The 18,650-nt window shown below is 40.5% G+C and overlaps 1 protein-coding gene and 1 long non-coding RNA gene across 5 annotated transcripts in view; one reads left to right on the top strand and one right to left on the bottom strand.

Moving 5' to 3' along the window:
• Nucleotides 1–2,894: 2,894 nt before the first annotated feature.
• Nucleotides 2,895–18,650, bottom strand: part of LOC107319982 (contactin-3) — a 93,313-nt gene continuing 77,557 nt past the window's right edge. For all 4 annotated transcript variants that reach the window (XM_015875402.3, XM_085516168.1, XM_015875398.3 and 1 more), the window contains exons 11-21: nt 17,584–17,759; nt 14,644–14,761; nt 13,178–13,336; nt 12,927–13,076; nt 12,185–12,255; nt 11,111–11,345; nt 10,849–10,964; nt 9,813–9,999; nt 7,169–7,281; nt 5,416–5,584; nt 2,895–4,844 (exon numbers count right to left, since the gene is read on the bottom strand). In XM_015875402.3, coding sequence (XP_015730888.2) covers nt 4,744–4,844; nt 5,416–5,584; nt 7,169–7,281; nt 9,813–9,999; nt 10,849–10,964; nt 11,111–11,345; nt 12,185–12,255; nt 12,927–13,076; nt 13,178–13,336; nt 14,644–14,761; nt 17,584–17,759 — 1,595 coding nt within the window. In that variant the 3' untranslated portion in view covers nt 2,895–4,743. The remainder of the gene's footprint in view (nt 4,845–5,415; nt 5,585–7,168; nt 7,282–9,812; nt 10,000–10,848; nt 10,965–11,110; nt 11,346–12,184; nt 12,256–12,926; nt 13,077–13,177; nt 13,337–14,643; nt 14,762–17,583; nt 17,760–18,650) is intronic.
• LOC107319983 (uncharacterized) lies at nt 4,731–10,754 on the top strand. Its single transcript, XR_004308773.2, has 4 exons — nt 4,731–4,862; nt 6,051–6,154; nt 6,605–6,694; nt 10,624–10,754. It is a non-coding gene; the product is annotated as an uncharacterized LOC107319983 (long non-coding RNA).

The raw sequence follows: 18,650 nt of genomic DNA, 5'->3' as shown, positions 1-18,650 counted from the left end.
GAACTGATATTGGAGGAGGGAACCCATGAAAGAGATAGTGAAGAGGAAAGGTGTTTGAATCTGCTTATGGAAGTAGCAGGATTTGGGTTGGGGAACTATTCCATGCACAGAGTGAACCACGGGACAAGTCAGAGGTCCAGCAACATGCAGCCACTGTCGGGAAGAAGACAACGTGACACCGGATCCAAAACTGGTGGCAGGCTCTGGTTATCCCAGACTCCAGCTGCCTGCGTTTGTGGTGACCTGCAAAGAGATCTCCAAGAGATAGCTGCGTTTTTCTGTCAGAAGTGAGAAGCTGCTGCTCTCGGCTCACGCTGTGTTAGGAGCAACGTGCAGCTCCCAGCAGAACCCCCGCTGAATTGGCAGATGGCGGCTGCTCGGGAGACTGGAGCGTAGCCTGGAGGGAACATTGTCTGCCAAGGGCATGGCGGGGACATTGGGCTTTGGGAGGGCTGCCAAGCAGTGCCTGTGTGCATCTCCTTGTCCTGCAGCCAGGTGTGGTTGCAACCAATCCTATGGGCAGCAGCAGGACTTCCATCTGCGGCCAAATACCTTTGCTAGCTGCAGGAAGGACTTTCAACCAAGAAGGTGAGACGTTAACAGCACTTCTAAATGGTTACAGCTCCCACAGGTGAAGGGCATTGGCTCAGCTAGGTGCAGGAAGCTTCCCTTCTTCTTGCTGAGGCCATTGAAACAGGTTTGAGCTTGGGAAAAGGCAGATGCCCATACCTTCCTTACTGGCTGCCCATCTCGCTTCCCAGCAAGACCTCAACTGTGTGTGCACCAGGAAAGCAAAGAAGAAAGGTCTTCACAAATAAAGCTCTAAGAATGTAAAACCGATACCTGGAGGTACAGGTAAGTGGCATTACTTTTTTCCTCCCTCCATTTTGTAGCTTGCACTGAATATGCATCAGATTTAAGACAAGTAGTGTCCCTCTTTATCAAACTGACTTGATGAAAGAACAAGCATGTACATTCAGTTATATCTCTGCTAAATGTATCCTTTTTTATTGCTTTCCAGTAGTTCAGAGCATTAGCATAAAACAATCAAGGAGGTTGTTTTTCCTAAGAGAGAGAGTGCCTGTTTACAAACTCATTTTATTTTCACAATGCTCCATTGTTATTTATTTCAGACAGAAAGCTGTCAGATTAATGCATTCCCTCATGCAGGACAGCTTGCTTTATTGCCCGTTATTAAGATATAACATATATAACCTGACAAGCACTGCCCACATCTGCAATCCACCAGTGAAAGGCAAATTAAGTAGAAAATGGAGATCTCCAATATTTCTTGGGGCTAAAGTGATATTAGTTTTTAACTCATTTTGTATTCAGAGGGGATTCTGCCTGTTCACATCGTATCTGACAGAGTACACTGCCCAAAGAAGGCTTTTTTGATTCACAGAACAGCTACATCTGAGAAACAGAGTCACAAGAGTCAATTCCCCTTGCATAATGTGTGCCAACAAGGAAGGAAAGAAAACACCCAACAAATTACTCATGGATGGTGCAAGAAACCAGTTAGGAAGCAGCTCCTGGGGGAAGAGTGGTGCAAGGTGGGCAACTGAGATGAGTGAATCCAATCCTAAAACAACCTGACAAATCATCCTTATGGCCCCAAGGCTCCAAATTCCAAACCCTGGTGCTCACCTTGTCCCAGTAAGGGCTCCCAAATGGTTACAGCTGCTGGAGGACACCAGGTACAGCTGGTAACACCTTAAACTAAGTTACATTGGTCCCTTTTCTGTGGTGCCTTGACATTGCACCAGAACCATTACTAAGCTTGGTGCAAGGTCCCAGCACTGCAAACCTGGCCTCATACAAGTGATTTTATTCATGTTTTTCATCACTGTTTAATCTGATTGGTTGTTTTTTTCTTTAGTTTCTTCCCCACGACTGAATTCCTGAACTTGTTGAGCAACAGAAACTGCTCTGGAGAAGTCAATGAGGGTAGGCTGGCTGTGGGAACTCATGTCCTCTCTTAATGATTCTTTGTTTTCCTTCAATATTTCCCTAGTAATTACTTTTTTTTCCTGACTCTCCCTGGAGCATTAAGTCAGTCTTATGATCACAATTAAATATTAACTGAACTGAAATGAGATTAGGAACAGAGGTCATCTTAAAGGAAGGCTAATGTGAATACAGGATGAAATACAGAGCAAGCCCATGCATCTAGCTACAGTGATCTGGAAAAGAAGCCATGCGTTACTCAAGAAAAATGGTTTTGGTCTTGGCTATTGCATATACACTGATAAGTATGTTGGGATAATTATTAGCCCTTACTGCAGCATCTGGATCAGCTCCTTTCATGTAGGTTAGGTAGAAGCCAGGTGCTTCATGCTTTGAAAGCTTAAAATATGGTTTCTGTTCTGCTCATGTTCCCACTGAGCAGGTTTTAGTGCAAGAAAGTCACCAGCTTTATGAGAAACTGCGGTATGTGAGGAATAGGCAATTTGCAGGGGAGAACGCACCATGCAATTTAATGATAAATAGCGATATACTAAGTAAATTATTTAAAAGAACCAACTCTTCTTTAATATAATTACATTCTATTTCATCTCAGAGGAGAGGAAGCCAGCCTAATTGGGTAGACAGGAAACCAAGCCAAGGAAAGTGAGGTGGGTTTTCATCTGCCAGGCTGCAGAACTATGGGCAGAGGCAGCGCTCAGCAGCTGTAGCCCTTACTCCTCCTCTTCCTCCTGCCTTCCTTTCTGCAGGAGCAGACCTGGCCATACAGGTGAGGATTTTAACCTTATGGCAGCAGAACTGCTGAGAAGGAAACTGCCATGAAGCATCAGGTAGCAGAAATGTTCTGGGGAACACAGACAAGGATTTTAGTTGCAGTGAATCCCCACGTTTAGGTGCACAATAAGGACACGCACTAAGATCTGAAATAGTCTTGTATCCCTCTATGTAATAAATATTTTATTAGAATAGAAAAATGCATACAGATAACCATAGGATACACACACAACTGGAAGTTTTAGGAGAAATTTTCAACTTTTCAATATGAAACAAAGTACTCGGTACATATCTCATGGAGATATATAACTAGAAATTAAATAGTACACTGCAATAGCATGAAAATGGCAATACAGGAACGTGGACTGGAATTCTGTGAAACAAGAATAGAAAGATTCACCCTTTGTTGCAGGAAACAGAACTATACACTTACTAGTAACCCCTGTTTTCCATCTCCCGCCCTCCCCCCTATTTGCAAGTGTCTGCAAACATCACTGGTTAGCCACATTGAAAAGCAACTAGCCATTTATAACTATATATTTACAGTATATACAGATCTTTCTTCAACAGCTAGCACTATTTCCATCTGGATGTGATGCTAATCTGTTTGAATGCAAATCAAAGTATTTCTGTTGTGTTATGATACTGTTAGTCCTGGTTCTTCATATTTGTGTGCTGTAATAACTTTGTGAGATAAAAAATAAAGGTCTTTAAGATATGCTTTATGTCACATGAACACTTGCAGTACCATGGATATGTCTAAGAGGCTGACTGGTCTCTAAATTCACAATGGTGACAGTCGGGTATACCAGGTTTAAGGTATTGCTATGAAAGAAAGCATAGATTTCACTGTAGCAAGCTTGAGAACCTTGATGTATTTTAAAAATGTTAAACTATAGTATTGCCATAAATTTTCTAGAATTAGATGATAATAATGGGGTGTATTAGAGTGCTGGACCATGTGAAATAGTCTGAACTGGTTAAGGAGCAGTTGGAAAGAGAATTATGAATGTATTATTGAATTTACAGCGCGTGTGGTGCAGCAGACAGAAGATAATTTTGGGCTGCATATCTGGAAGCACCACATCACAAGGTAGGAAGGTGGTAACAGTTCCTCTTCATAAGGCCATGGTGCAACTGCATTTCAGTAATGCTTGCAAATGGGCACTTGTGTTTGTGAAACACACCGACAGGATTGCAGAGAAGGGCAATAGGAGTGATCCTGAAGGTGAGAGAACTTGATTATGTACTGAATGTAAGGTAAGGATGTCAGGAAATTACCTTAGAGGCAATTAGGAGGAAGGTCAAGTGCTGGAAAGAGCACACAGATGTACGCTGGGATAAAAGAAAGCCTTCTTTGAAACGTGGCTGTGAGATCATTTCTTAGAAGTAGTGGAAGCTCTGCCTCTCGGACACCCCAATGTGGACTGTGCAAAACTAACATTAATAGTGTGACTTTTCTAACTTCTAGCTTGATTTCTTGTTAGATTCAGAATAACTTACATAAAGGGCAGCAAGCCAATGGCACTGTCTTAAAGTACTACCAAGTAGTTGATGTCTTCCATTGTGATTGAAACTGCACGCTCTGTTCTCAGCTTTTGTATGTACAATGATGTTATCATAATACTGTATAATATACTCAAAGCAATTCATTGTCACTGTAAAAACTGAGTTTTTCATAGAGCTGAGCTCTTCCTTGTAATTGATCACAGTGCCATTGCTTTCAACTCTTATACTGTAGCTGAAGTACATAATATGTAAACTCCTTTGGTTCAAGTATTAAGGCATTTCAGACTCCTTTTTAAAGGATTTGCTAAACTTTACATGATATTTTTAATTCAACCTACAGTGAAATGTAAAGAATTTAAAAACACATCAGAAGAAAAACATGCATTAACCACTGCAGTTTGTCTGTTTGTTAAAAAACAACAACAAAAAAAAGCATTTTTTCTGTAATAACTGATTGATAATTTGTTTTTCCTAGCAAATGAAAATGCATCATCACAACACTGAATTAAGAGAGAAGGAGAACACTGTTGGTAAGATGCTGGATAGACTGAAGATATTCAAGGTTGATGGACCAGAGCCTCTTGCATCCATACCTGAGACAGACGGAAAAGGTCAGGATTAAATGAAAGCACGACTGTCTGCTGTATCAAATCATTACTCTTACTTTATACTAAGCAAAAAAACCCTACTGTTGGTTTTTATATTTGATAAACATTGAAAACTTATTAATAGAAACAGTGTATTTTTAAGCTATGGAAATGTACTGCAAAATATTTAAGCTATATTAATGGTCTCTACTGTCAAGACAACTATATCAAAAAAGAAGTAAAAATGTTTCTTAATACCAATTTACATGGTAATTTACCAGTTCGGTAGAATGAAGTATGTCATGCGTAAGGGCAGGAAGACTGTTAATTGCTTTTCCTTTTAATACCTTATTACCATACTACATACACACTTTAATTTTTGTTCTCCTATCAATAAGGACTCAATTCCTGTAAAGATAACCTGTGACACCTGCCTCATGTCAACTGCATGTTTAATAATGCAGCACCATGCAAAGGCAGAGATATGTTGCTGTACTGGGTGGGTACAGTGGAGGTTCTGGTAGTGGGTGAGGACTGAACATAAACAAGACAAAACAGCAGTTTAGCTTCAACATACTGGCTAATCTGGGAATCAGGATCTGATCACTGCTAGTGCCATCTCCACCTTCAGTTGTTGCTTTTACTTCTATAATGTAATCTTCATTTAATTGGAGCAGAAGTTCAGCTGTTGTTTTGTCTGTGTTCAGCACATTCATGTTGTTCTGACCGCTTGTCCTGTACAGAACCTGCAACAAAAGCAAACAGCATCTTTTGAAAGTCTGTAGTGCCATATTTCTCCCAGCAGGCTTTGGCATGCAATTTTTATTCATGTTTCTTGGATAGGAAGGTTTGGCCTTAGGAAGGTGTGATGAGAGAAAAGGTCTAATCTTTGGTTAATATTACAGGGCACAATTACATTCAGTACCTAAGGGAGTAGTGAAAGACTTGAATGTGAGTGAAAGTATTTCACCTAACTTTAATCTGAAATGGCAGGATGTGTGACAGTATGCTCTGCTGTCTGCTGAGAGATGTTGTCACTGCTTCATAGATTACTCCACAATTTGGAGCCTGTCGTTATCTAGATCAACTGATGCTGCCAATGCTTAATATGGGGAAGGAGAGAACTAGTGAGAATGAGAAAATGATGGGACTGTGTTGGAAGATGTTCCACAAGTGCTAATTAAATTACTCTGTCATTACTGTTAACTACAGAAAATGTCCTGTTTTAAGGATACAAGCAAGAGCAACATCAGCTTCTCTTCTGGTCTGACATCCAGCTCATGCACCTGGCAGTGCTCTGCAAACTTGACAAGCAGGTTAGTCAGGGGTTTCCCAATGCAATATGAAACTATAATGGCAATAGTAATGGATGCTAAGAAATGCAGGGCCACTGCAATTTGGTTATCCATGGTGATCCATCACCAGTCCAGGATCCTCACCCTGAATCCATCTAAATGACAGTGGCCTCTTGGTACCTTCAGCTGTGTGCTACACGCTGCCACCCTCGGGCCATGCTCCCTATTGCCATGCTGTGCTGAAAAAAGCTCTGAGGGACACAACCATCTGGCTGCCCTCCACAACACCCGTGCTGCGGCTGCTCTGCTGCTTTCAATGTCATTTGTTGGATATTCTGCTTGACAAACCAGCTTTCTGTTAACTGTAGTGCCCTTGCTTCTGGGGATTAAAAAAAATGACAGCCCTAAATGCTTTTACTTGGGTAAAATTAACCAGAATTATCAAAATTCAGCTTATTGGTATGCTTCTAGTAGAGAAACCTGAACTGCTGTGGGAGACAAAGTATGCAGTTTGGAGCTATGCACTGGATTCCCTTTGTTTGGCTACCTCTGTGAAACCAGGTAAGATTTCAGCATTATTTCTTGCCAGTACATCCCAGAACAATGCATAGTCACATCTTCACATACATTTGTATACCTTTAAATGGCACATGAGGTCTATCTGTGCACTGATCAAAAACATCCTCAACAATTCTCATAAGTATAAAGGATGTATTTAAATACTTGTATGTTTGTGCACTGACCAGCTCTGGAATAGATGCCGCAATGTAACTTCTAAGAAGAAAGGGAGCAAGTCTCACAGAAGTAAGAAGAAGAAGGTTTAAGAATATCAACTTCATGCCTGGTACTAAAAAATCTACTTAGCCAGTAATAGAAAGCATCAGTGTACCATTAATGGTGAAAGGACTATGGTTTGTGAGACACAGTTTGAATGTGATTTTGATGTACGCAAGTGAGTCAGAGGGTGCAAACAGATGAAGTAAGGAAGGGAGTGCTGCTTTCAGATTCTCCTGTAGTTGCTGCTCTTTTGCTCACCTTATACCCAGTCACCTCAGACTCGTTCTCCATGGCTCTCACTTCTTCCCAGTTGAGGATTACTCTGGAGTCAGTAACATTCCACACAACATTTCCTGGTGGTTGACTGGGTGCTTTGAATACATAATAAAAGCATGACTTTAATTTAATTGGCATTAGTGATTTATTCTACAGTAGGAAATAACAGTTCAGGTAATTGATTGTCATTACGTGTCGGATGTAAAAGCAAGTCAAATACAGCCTCGTCATTTGTACACTTTATGGTTCAGAGACTAAATTGGAAAAACAGAATGAAAGAAAAACAGAATAGCAAATAAATGTTATTTCTGAAGTTGCATTATCTGTTGATGGTGTTTCATTAAGTGCAGTCAAACAAAAGCATATTTCTTAGGACACGGGTGATCAATTAGAACATACTCTAATGAAACCAACGATGATAACAGACAGTTCTTATTTGTAGTATGTTTTGAAGAATAAGTAAATACTCCACAATAAACAGATTTAGTTTTAGTGAATATTCAGACCCTCGTGCTCTCCTGATTGACTTCAACATGGCTGAAATATAAAAACAGGTGACAAGATTTTTTTGTTCTGTTAACTGGAGGCATGATTTTGAAATGCAGTCTGTATGGTTTCAGGAGCTGCAGCTGGAACAATTAATGAGCCTTTAGCTAAACAAGCCTATTGCTTTTTGGGGGTGTTTTTCTGGTGGTGTTCATTAACAGCCTGAGACTTGTATTCAAAGGGAGTGCAGTGCTTCTGGCTGTACACCTCAATGGAAGGGTAAAATACAAACCTGCTCAGATGCTTCAAGTTGACTTCCCAGAAAGCGGATCATGCAATGAACCACTGAACTATTAAAATATTTCTAAATGCATTAAGGGAAACAATTTACTGTTGCTGTCACCTAGTGGAGGCTATTGCTGCTTAGGTGGACTGCTCCAAGCTTTGATGCTGAACATATCCACTGTTAACACCTAACAGTGCTTTCACAGCTCTGTGCCTGCAATCACATTTGTGGCTTTCTGGTTGTTTTTTTTTTCCATTCCCTTTATTGTTAAGCTCATTTGCATACATAGCTCCATTAGCAGTCAGATCATAAAGCACCTGATTATATAGCATAGCACTGTGTGGACACAGAATGTGAGGCCAAGATATAAAATAACTGAAGTCAAACAACTATTCCAAGATCTGTTCTTTTGCAGTGTTTGCCTTGTTCTATATACTAGATAAGGTTCAACCTGATGCACTAATAGCTAATCTCTGTAAATGCAAAAGGAGTTCGTTTTTCTCCTGAGATTTGAGTTTTAGAGCAGATACAGGTAAGTTTACACACTCAGATATTAAAGCTGAATTTGAGAGAAATGAGTCACTCTCTTAAATCCATAACAAACTATTAATGTCATCTAAAAGAATGAAGAACAATTATATAGAAATTGTATAGAAACTTATACAGGAACTATAGAACAGACTTACAGAACGGATGGAAAAGGCTCTACTTTGCTTCAGCTACCCAAATCTCTAATAAGCTTCAAGTTTGTAATAGCCAATAACAAATAGTTATCTTCAGTGCAAAGTGTGCAAATAGCTGCACAGATTTCTCCAGGATTCATCAGATGCTTAAAGTTACTCATACACACTAATATTTCTCTTAATTACAGCTGAGAGACAGAACAGTTTGTTGTAAGACCTCCTGAATACTAAATAATAACATCTCACCTTGTAAACTGATGTGAAACCTCCACAATTAACTGCAATTTTATGTAGTAAAGGCTAAGTAAGACTAATCTAAAAAACTTCTCCTTGAGGTGCTTCACAGTAACTGTATGTATAATGTATTTAAATGCCAATAAATATCAATCAGAGTTGGGTCAGTCCTCAGTGCTAGTGAGTGATGCTTGTTTCTGTGTATAAAGTTACTGTGAGATTAGAGTTTCATAATATCGATGATACAACTCCTTTCAGCAGATGGACATTAATGACTGTTCCAGGGAGTTTGACCTTTCATGCAGATTTAGGGATGCATTCTTCTGAATCTGGAAGAACTACTTCAAAATTGATTACCCTGATTTTGAGTTGTATCACAAAGCAAGAACACATTGAATATACTTTTTATTTGTAGAAAAATTAGCACAGTCTTTGACAATCTGTTCTCCAGCTTAATTTCTCCTTTTTTAATAGGAAAGGTGTCCCTTGTGTTACTTGATTAAGGGAGAACAATGGATGTGAGTGATTATTTTGCAAGAATTGTGTGAGGATCATCCAAATGCCATGCCCTGGAGAACTTCAGGATGTTATAAAACCCTGAGAAATGCAATAAGTCACTGCTCTTCTTTCCAACTAACAGAATTATTTCTTTTTACATTTGTTAAGTCACTAAAAGAATAATCAAGATTTTATGCAGAAATGATCTTACCTCAGCTCTGCCGGTATGTTTGAGTTTTATGTACTCATTGTACTAAAGTCACAGAGGGTAAAAACTTGAGGATCTGTGCTTGACTAAGTTGCCCAGCTCTTCTATTCTGTATGAAGATTTAGGTCACTTATGTGCATCGTGATTCCCACTAATGCATCTATTCTTCATCTGCCTGCAGATGCTAACACACCATTATGTCTCTCCCCACTTCATAGCTGTGATACTTACGTGTCTTTTTTGTGGTAGCATTCACTGTGGCACTGAATGGACCTGCTCCAGCACTGTTGTAGGCACGGACAGCTGTGTAGTATGCTAAGTTGCTCTTCAAACCTGTTATTTTTATTGATGTTTCATTCCCTGCAGCTTTAACTCTGTTTGAAGATTCTTCTTTTCCTCCATTATTCCAGTACCTCACCTAGTAGATACAGAACAGAGCTACTTAAAATGTTGGATAAATGTTCAATTCCATGCAACGTCATTGCATTTGACTCCTTCAGGTGCGTATCTGGCAGCTGAAAAAGTAGAAATACATTCAAGTTTCCAAAATATATATGCTGTTTCAACATAATTTGCTCATCCATCTGCCTTTCATGCTTGCTGCCCTTTTGACTGCAGAAAAAGCAAAACTGAAATATTAGACATTGCATGAATTAAAGAATTACAGCCAGAGGAGAATCACTGCTTCATCTACAAAGGAAACAAGTCAGAGTCCACAAATCTTAGCTCCCAAAATAGTTGCAATTCTGGAAAAAAAAAAAAAAAGTCAGTTTAATAATAGTGATAGACACAGCACCCATCACAGGAAACAAAACAGTTTCATTCTTGGTTCCATTTCAGAGATATATGGAAGAAAACATTCATTTTCTGGGTGAAGATGGTACAGAGAAAAAGCCCGGATGGGTGGTAACCTTCTATAAACTAGGCATTAGTAGAGGCTAGTACTCTGCACTAATAGCTGTTTGCTTTGATTTTCAAACAACAACCACCCTCCCCGCCCCCCCCCTAAAAATACTACCCCCCCCCTTTTTTTTTAAAACAGAATCTTGACTTCTGAGTAGTGGCAGAAATGGAAAAGTACTGTGCAGAAGGCTCAGGCTGGCTGAACATCCTCCCCAGAGCCTGCACTGCAGAGCAGTCAGTGTTGGCTCAGACCCACAGCCCAGAAGAAAGGTCAGGAACCAGGCTGTCTGGCACAAGCTATGCGTGTGAAGACATTCTGGATCACAGCCCTTTGGAACAGGAGGAGCATTTTAAATGACGTTACCTCATAACCCAGTAGCCTTCCACTACTCATCTTCCAGGGAATGGCTTTCCAGGAGACTTCGATGACAGAGGAGGACAGGCTTGTCACAGACACACCCGAGGGGGCAACGGTAGGCTCTGTAATTGGAAATCAACACTGGAGAGATGAGCAGCGTAGGTGATGGTGCAAATAAATATGTTCATGTTCAAGTTGACCTCAGTTATATCAACTGTCGCCATATTATCTGATAAAACATATTAAATATATGCAGAAAATCACATACCTTCTTCAGCTGAAAAAACGGTGGTTATTGAACTGAAAGGCCCTTCTCCTTTATTGTTATAGACACCAACTTTGACTTCATATGGTGAAAACGGCAAGATGCTTTCATTCCTAAAGACGTATCTGGGCGTGTCAGGAGAGGTGACTACGGTCTGTATCCATGTTGTGGTGCCAAAGGGGCGAAAAGCGACGACATATCCAAATCCTTCTCCATTTTGTAACTCCTCAGGGATGGGCTGTGAGAAAAGCAACCAGCAACAGAAGCCCGTGACATTACATACCGCACTGGAAAAGCTTGGAAGGAGCAAAGCATCACTGCTGTGAATGTATTGCATGCAGCTGCAGACTGTTTCTGGTCTGCATTTGGGATCACTGCATCAACAAATAAACTCTGGTACCATAGAGTGAAATGCTTTCATTTGAAACTATCCACACATCAGGAGAAGAGCAGCTCTCAAACACATTTCTTGTTCTCCAGTTAAGTAAACTGCCTTAAGACACTTCAGGAAACATGTTTTTTCAATTTCTGGTCACAATTCATAGTACATAAATAATGTACTAAATAATAATAATACTAAATAATCTGCATCTTCCCCTGATGTGATTTGATTAAGTAACAACATGGAGTTACTAATATCAGTAAGAAGTAGCATGGTAACATCTTATAGCTCATTAAAAATAGGATACATAATTTGAAACAGTATCTGATCCTTTAGCTCAGGCATCTTGAGTTAATGGTAGGAAATTACAATCTGTAAAGTTGCACTTTGGCTCAACCTCTGAGCAACAACCAGCTCTTCGTTTTCTCATCCCTCCCTGCCCCCTTTTACCTTGACAACTGTTTGAGAGAAAAGTAATCATCTTAGACAAGCTAACTGAATTTCTTACTGATTGCAGTCAAACAGTAGCAAGTGAAACTGGGAAGGCAAACGTGCACAGCTCACATTACAGAATGTTACCGAGCTCATATACATCCTAGATGAGAAGCTGCTGCAGCCAGGAAAAATCGTCTTTAAAGAAGCATTTCAATGAAAACAACCATTCTCTAAAGAAAATTGCTTGCCAGAAAACTTACATCCCATGTTATGACCAGTTCAGACCTGCTGCCGCCTCCCCCACTGACTTCAGCTGGGGGAATTTCAGGAACTGTGAAAAAGAAACATACAGCTGTCGACACCGTGTCAATAGATGAGATGATATCACAAGTTAACCTCATTCTCTGGAGCTAACTCTCCAGTTTTCCTATTTCTTTTGCAAATTGAGATTAGTGCTTTAGAACCTGCGTGGGGCAGACACGCATTTGAGCATTTGCAGAACCTCACAAATGGAACCTTGTGTGTGCTCTACTTTAAATGTTTACTGAGCATCTAAAAATTAGTGGCATGCTTTGAGTTTTCAACAGGGCTAACTTACCAGGTGTGCTGGGCAACAGCCTTATCCCAATTAACACTTAGTATTTCAATCAGTGCATTCTGAGCTACATGCTAGTACTGTGGAGGGTGTACACTGACCAAATACCAGGAAGAGGAAATTGTCAGAACTCACCTCTTCCCCAGACATTTATAGCTTCAGACTGTGCAGCACTGACTGAACAGAGAGTTTGCCATGCTAAATACAGCTGAAATATATTTGGATATAATAAACTGTTCTAAAGCTGAACACAAATAGTCACTAACAAACTAGTTACAGACTTTTACATTTGATACAAATTCCAAGCTTAATTGAAATGAGCTGAACATGTGATTTTTGTTGTTGTTGTTGTTGTTGTAATATATTCAAGATGCTTGTATTAAAGACAAATAGAAGAACCCACTAACCTGCCTCTTCAGTTCTTACTTTTTCTGAGGGTAAACTAGGTTCTCCACCTCCTATTTTGTTACTGGCAACTACACGAAATTCGTATTCAACCCAAGGATTTAAATCCACCACTGTGGTTGTGAATGTATTTCCATCAATCACGTCTGGAACTATTAATAAAGAAGCAGAGAATTAAGAACCTGCTGTATCCTGACCATTTCATATTTCATTTCGTATTTCAATAGAACCTATAACAAGAAATGCATTTTACCTGTGGTAACTCGCTGCCAGCCAACTGAAAAAGGTGTTCTTGCTTGCACGGTATAAGCAGTCACCGGGCTGTGATTATCTGTGCCTTCTTGCCAGGAGATCTGAGCTGTAGTATCAGTTATTTCATCCACTCTCACACGTTCAGGGGGCCCAGGTGAGCCTAGGAAAAGATTGAAAAATAGGTGGTGTTTAGTAAAGCCAGTACCCTGGGAATCCCTAATACTGCAGTAAGGATACCCATTCTATATAGTACTGTGGGAAGAAGTAAACATTTGGATTAGGATTTATTAACATTATTAACATTAATGATACTTGCATCTGAAACGATAATTCTGAAATAGTAACCCTGAACTGTTATGCAGATGACAGGTTTTTTTTTAGTCCACTGACCTTTGTTCAGCATGATTCTTCTTTCCATTCCACCTTATCTAGTTTTTACTTTGGTCCTTGATGTCCTCTTTTAATCTACTATGCTATCTTTGAAGTCCGCCTATTTGTTACCTGCAGCTGCTTTAGTGTATGAAGCACTGTAGCAATTCTTCATCAGAACATCTGACCAGCACCAAGAGTGACAATTCAGTCAGGCAAATGTCCTGCTGCATTCTGGAAAAGCTCTGATTCCAGGCAGCCTAACAAAAATGCTGATTCTGCACCAGCAAACTGGTGAAGTAACTAACAGTACAAAGGCAATTATAAAATACCTGTCATATTTTGAAATACACTGAATAAAACCTGATTGCATCATGTTGATTTCTGGATTACTGCTTTTTCCTGTGCAGTAAATGTAGCTGCATCATCAACAATGAAAGCTACAGTTCATGCTTAGCTCTGCAAGCATTCCTGCTCTGGAAAGAGGGAAGGAAAGAAGGGGAGGGGAGGGGAGGGGAGGGGAGGGGAGGGGAGGGGAGGGGAGGGGAAGGGGAGGGGAAGGGGAGGGGAAGGGGAGGGGAAGGGGAGGGGAAGGGGAGGGGAAGGGGAGGGGAAGGGGAGGGGAAGGGGAGGGGAAGGGAAGGGAAGGGAAGGGAAGGGAAGGGAAGGGAAGGGAAGGGAAGGGAAGGGAAGGGAAGGGAAGGGAAGGGAAGGGAAGGGAAGGGAAGGGAAGGGAAGGGAAGGGAAGGGAAGGGAAGGGAAGGGAAGGGAAGGGAAGGGAAGGGAAGGGAAGGGAAGGGAAGGGAAGGGAAGGGAAGGGAAGGGAAGGGAAGGGAAGTACTGAACTCCACTCATTGGTGGCTTGAAGGACTGTCAGGAGAAAAGATGTCATGTCATCACTTATCCTATTCTTCAATTCTTTTTTTTTTTTTTTTTCCTGGGAAGAAGGAAGCTTCATCTAAAACTCAGCCTAACTTCAATGCAGAGCCACATAAGTCATAGATGAACAGGTTTTGTAATCTACATCTGCTGTTTCTGCAATCTGAAGCACAGAACAGTAAGAAAACACAATTCACTGTAACAGAAGCTGAAATTTACCTCGTACTATAAGGTCAGCCGCAGATGCCACGCTGTCTACTTCTGTTTTCACCATACAAACGTATTTTCCACTGTGTTTCAGCTGGATGTTTCTAATCATCAAGTCTCCTGATGCACTCTGTCAAAATACGAACTTGTTAAATTAATTAGCATATCATTTAATGTTCAGATCACATTTTGGAAGTGGAGAAAATATCACCCCAAACAGACGAAGTTTAAGATAAACTGGCTAGGTAAACTTCAAGATAAAGTTGTCCCAGAATTACAGGCGCAGGACAGCAGGTTATTACCCAGCAGTTGCTCCGTGCTACATGGCTGTAAACAGGGTCAGACTGTAGTTAGTGCCCCTCCTTGTATGAGAAGCAGCACAGGTGCCCAGCACTGGGAACACACCTGCAGACAGCTGTTAAGAGCCATGGGAAAAGTCAGCTCCTTGTGACCAACTGCTTGCCTCCAAGCCACAAGAAAGATGTCAGTTCTGTAGCCATCATCCAATCTGACTTCTAGACAGAATTTATAAGTAAGTCTAATCATCAAAGATATTCAGAGAGTTAAAACAGGTAAAGCAACAGAGCAGAACCTGGTCCATTCTGAAGGCTTAGAGAAGAAACTCAGAAAGGTACAATATGAGTCTTGGGTCTGTGCTGCTGAGCCCCTCTCACTGAGCATCTCGTATCCCCAGCTGTTTGTCTGCCAAGTTACTTTGCATTGTGAGCACACTTGGGTTTAAGCATAATGCCTCTGCAGCTCTCTGGCTGATTGCCCTGATTTTAAGGTCCTACTTCTTTCTTTTTTCATTGTGCATTTAAACTTTGGTCATTTCCTTTGCCCTCTCTCACCTTATGCCATGTGGTTGATGAGAATCAAAGAAAGCAGGCAAAAAACTTGAGTGAGTGATAGCTGTAACTTCGTATGGTGTTACAGACCCTCTATTGTTTGTTTTCTACATTACTGGAATAGAGCACTCAATCCTAAACTTCTGGTCACCAGTTTGCTTCAAAACCTCCCCATGTGGCAGCTGAATGATGTGCCTCAGTCATGTTCACATCAAGGCTTCCAGGTGAAAAGTCTGTCAGATTTCATTTTTTCCCCCCCTCTTTCTAATTTCTGGAGCAGCATTTTCATTGAGCATAGCACCACACTTAGCGGGTATTCCCAGCTCTCCGACCACAACTGATCCTTGAGAACACAGTGATTTCGGAGAAAGGGAAGCCATGATTGCTGTGGTCTCCAGAAAAGAAGAATCAACGATCTTTCCAACCCATCGTCTTTAGCAATTAATTATTTTTTATGCTCACACCAATTGCTTCTGCTTGGATCCTTATATTTCAATAATAATTTGTTTTCACGGAGACTGCCATTATCTCAGATAAATCTCTAACTCTATGCAAATCAGCTGTGCCATTTTGTCACAAGTATTTCTTTTTGAGCTAGAGTTTCATTCCCTGATGCCAACATCTCCAGTTAATGAGTAGGATGAGCATTACAATGTCTCACATAGAGGCTGAAAAAACTTTGCTTGCTTCCCTTCCACGTGTGATAACAAATACAACATCAGGTATTCTTTAAAAACAAAGATGTGAACGTTTAGAGGACAGTCCATCACTGGTTGCCTCCAGTACCCTAAAAGTTATGCAAAAGGCAATCTAGAAATCCATCTAACTTGATTGGAAGTGGATATTCAGGAAATGACCAGCAACAACAACGGATACACAAAGCAAATCATGTTCTACATGAACTAATTGTAGCAAACTAGATTTAAAACATCTAGGCAGAGGGACTATCAAACAGAATAATTGCACCGAAGCATAAAACACTGAAATAATAACGCCACATTTAAACCATTTGTGGATGCTTTGGAGGAGCATCCTGAAGTATCGAGGGGAAGATTTGCAGCAGCAAAAAGCTCCAATGCAGAAGGCACTCAGCTGCCATAGCTCTGCAGACCAATAGCAGTGCCCATGTTCTTGCCAAGCCAGATTAAATCGTTGTCAGTGTGGACAAGCCCAGGTGACAGCAAGGTCTCCTTCCTTTCTCAGTGCTACACAGAATAGCAATAAGCAGAAGTTCATGCACGGTACGAACATCTGCTGGAATTGCTTTTGCTTTTCCTGACTGCCTTATGATTTCAGCCATTGCTGGGCTCTATGAGCAGGTGATACCAGAAGCAGTTTAGAGGAAATCTGTTCTGAGCTCCAAAATCTGCTTGGTTTGCCCATAGCCTCTGTATAAATCATTTATCTAACAAAAAAGAGTAGTACAACTGAATGGTAGTTCAGAGTGAGATATCCTATATTTTTCTAACCATCTGGAAGACCCAGTCGTGGTACAGTATCATTACACAGATCTCCATCCACTGCAAAATTATTTTCCTTTTGTCATATTTATCAACAAAGCTGAAATTAAGCACAGATATTTCCATTTAACAAATATGCACTGGAAGGCTTCTTTACTTACTGGGATGAAATGATTCCATCAGCCTTAGTGGACAAGTAAGACTTGAAAAACAGTCACCTAAACCTCAGTATTCCATAACTACCCCTAATTATGTGCCATACAACAAACTCCCAGGTAAGATTTTCTAGAGTCAGAAGTCGGAGTTAACCAATACTCTGAAACTTCCTTCACAACTGGTTGAGAAATTTTGATCCTGTTTCTAAGAGGGTTTTTATTTATTTATTTATTTGTCTATTTATCTATTTATTTATTCATGTGGGGATAAGTGAAGTATTACCTCCCTCTGTCACCTATAAAACTTCAGGTCTAAAACATGAGATGTCTGGAGACCAGGCTATGTGCTGCAAGCTAAGCTCAATTAATGACTTCTCTGCAAAAAAGACCACCACATTCCATACACCCAAACGAGAAGAAAAAACCTTTGCAGTGCTGGAAACAGTAAGCAAGCCTGTCTGTGCTGCATAAGAGAAGTTCACAACTTACCCCTCCAACCTTCTCAAAATGAGAGGCATCTTTCTTGAAGTCAGTGAGTGTCCCATTGAAATACCATGTGAAGCTGATGTCCAGTATAGGATCGTGCTGAACCTGGCAAGGCAAGATGACACTTTCTCCAACAGTGACATCCATGTTCGAAGGTGCCAAAATGATCCTTGTAGGCTCTGAGAGCAGAAAAATCAGTTATTGGATTTCTGTAGTACTAAGACTTGTCTGCCACTAATGTTCTATTGTGTTCTTCAAATCTGATTAATGACAGTCACTTCAAATTATACAGCTGGACTGTAAATGCTGCTGACCGACCTCTTTTGTTGGAGCACTGTATCGTTGCACATTTACCAGTGGGATTTTGTTGAGACTGAAGAAGTAGCTTTTAACCTGCTGTGTACAGACCAATGTACCTCACCAAGCTAAACTCACTGCAACCCACAGCAATGAAATTACCATTCAGAAGCATGTGTGGTTCTCAGCAATAACCCATATGTTTTGGAACAGGATGCTGTGGTAGCAGCCATAGAGAAGATTAAAAGGTGGGAGTGGAGGAAGGAGATAACAAAACCTGGAAACCAGAGGAAATCTATATAGGGTAAGACATGCTGGGTATCTGGGTCTGTATATCATATAAAACATAAATAGTGCCATTAGGAAAAGCAGCTTACAATTCCTGAATCACACGAACAGAACAAATATCATATACTGTAAATACTGCAAAAATTAAATTTCCTTCTATAAATCCTCAGTACATAATTCTGTTATTTGTATATAAAAGGGCATGAATCATTTAGAAACAGACTGAAAATCTGTAGCTGTTTCTTCACTGAACAGAATAATTCTGTTTGGGTCTATGAGATGTATGGGATATGCAATGCAGTAGGATATTTGATAATTCTGCATTTGGAAAATCTTTCATTTATTCCCATCTTTAATAAAGAACATCATGAGAAAAGAGTCTTCAGCTAAAGCTCACAAAGCACCCGTCCTTCTCAGCCAGCATCTCAGCCAGCAGCAAGTAATGGCTGTCTCAGAGGAAGGGGCAACAACTCTTTTAACAGCAA

Source organism: Coturnix japonica, chromosome 15, assembly GCF_054131305.1.
Source record: "Coturnix japonica strain WE chromosome 15, WE-NBRP24, whole genome shotgun sequence".
NCBI classification, from domain to species: domain Eukaryota; kingdom Metazoa; phylum Chordata; class Aves; order Galliformes; family Phasianidae; genus Coturnix; species Coturnix japonica.
Note: the sequence above shows the minus strand (reverse complement) of the source record. Positions and strands in the feature narration are given on the sequence as shown.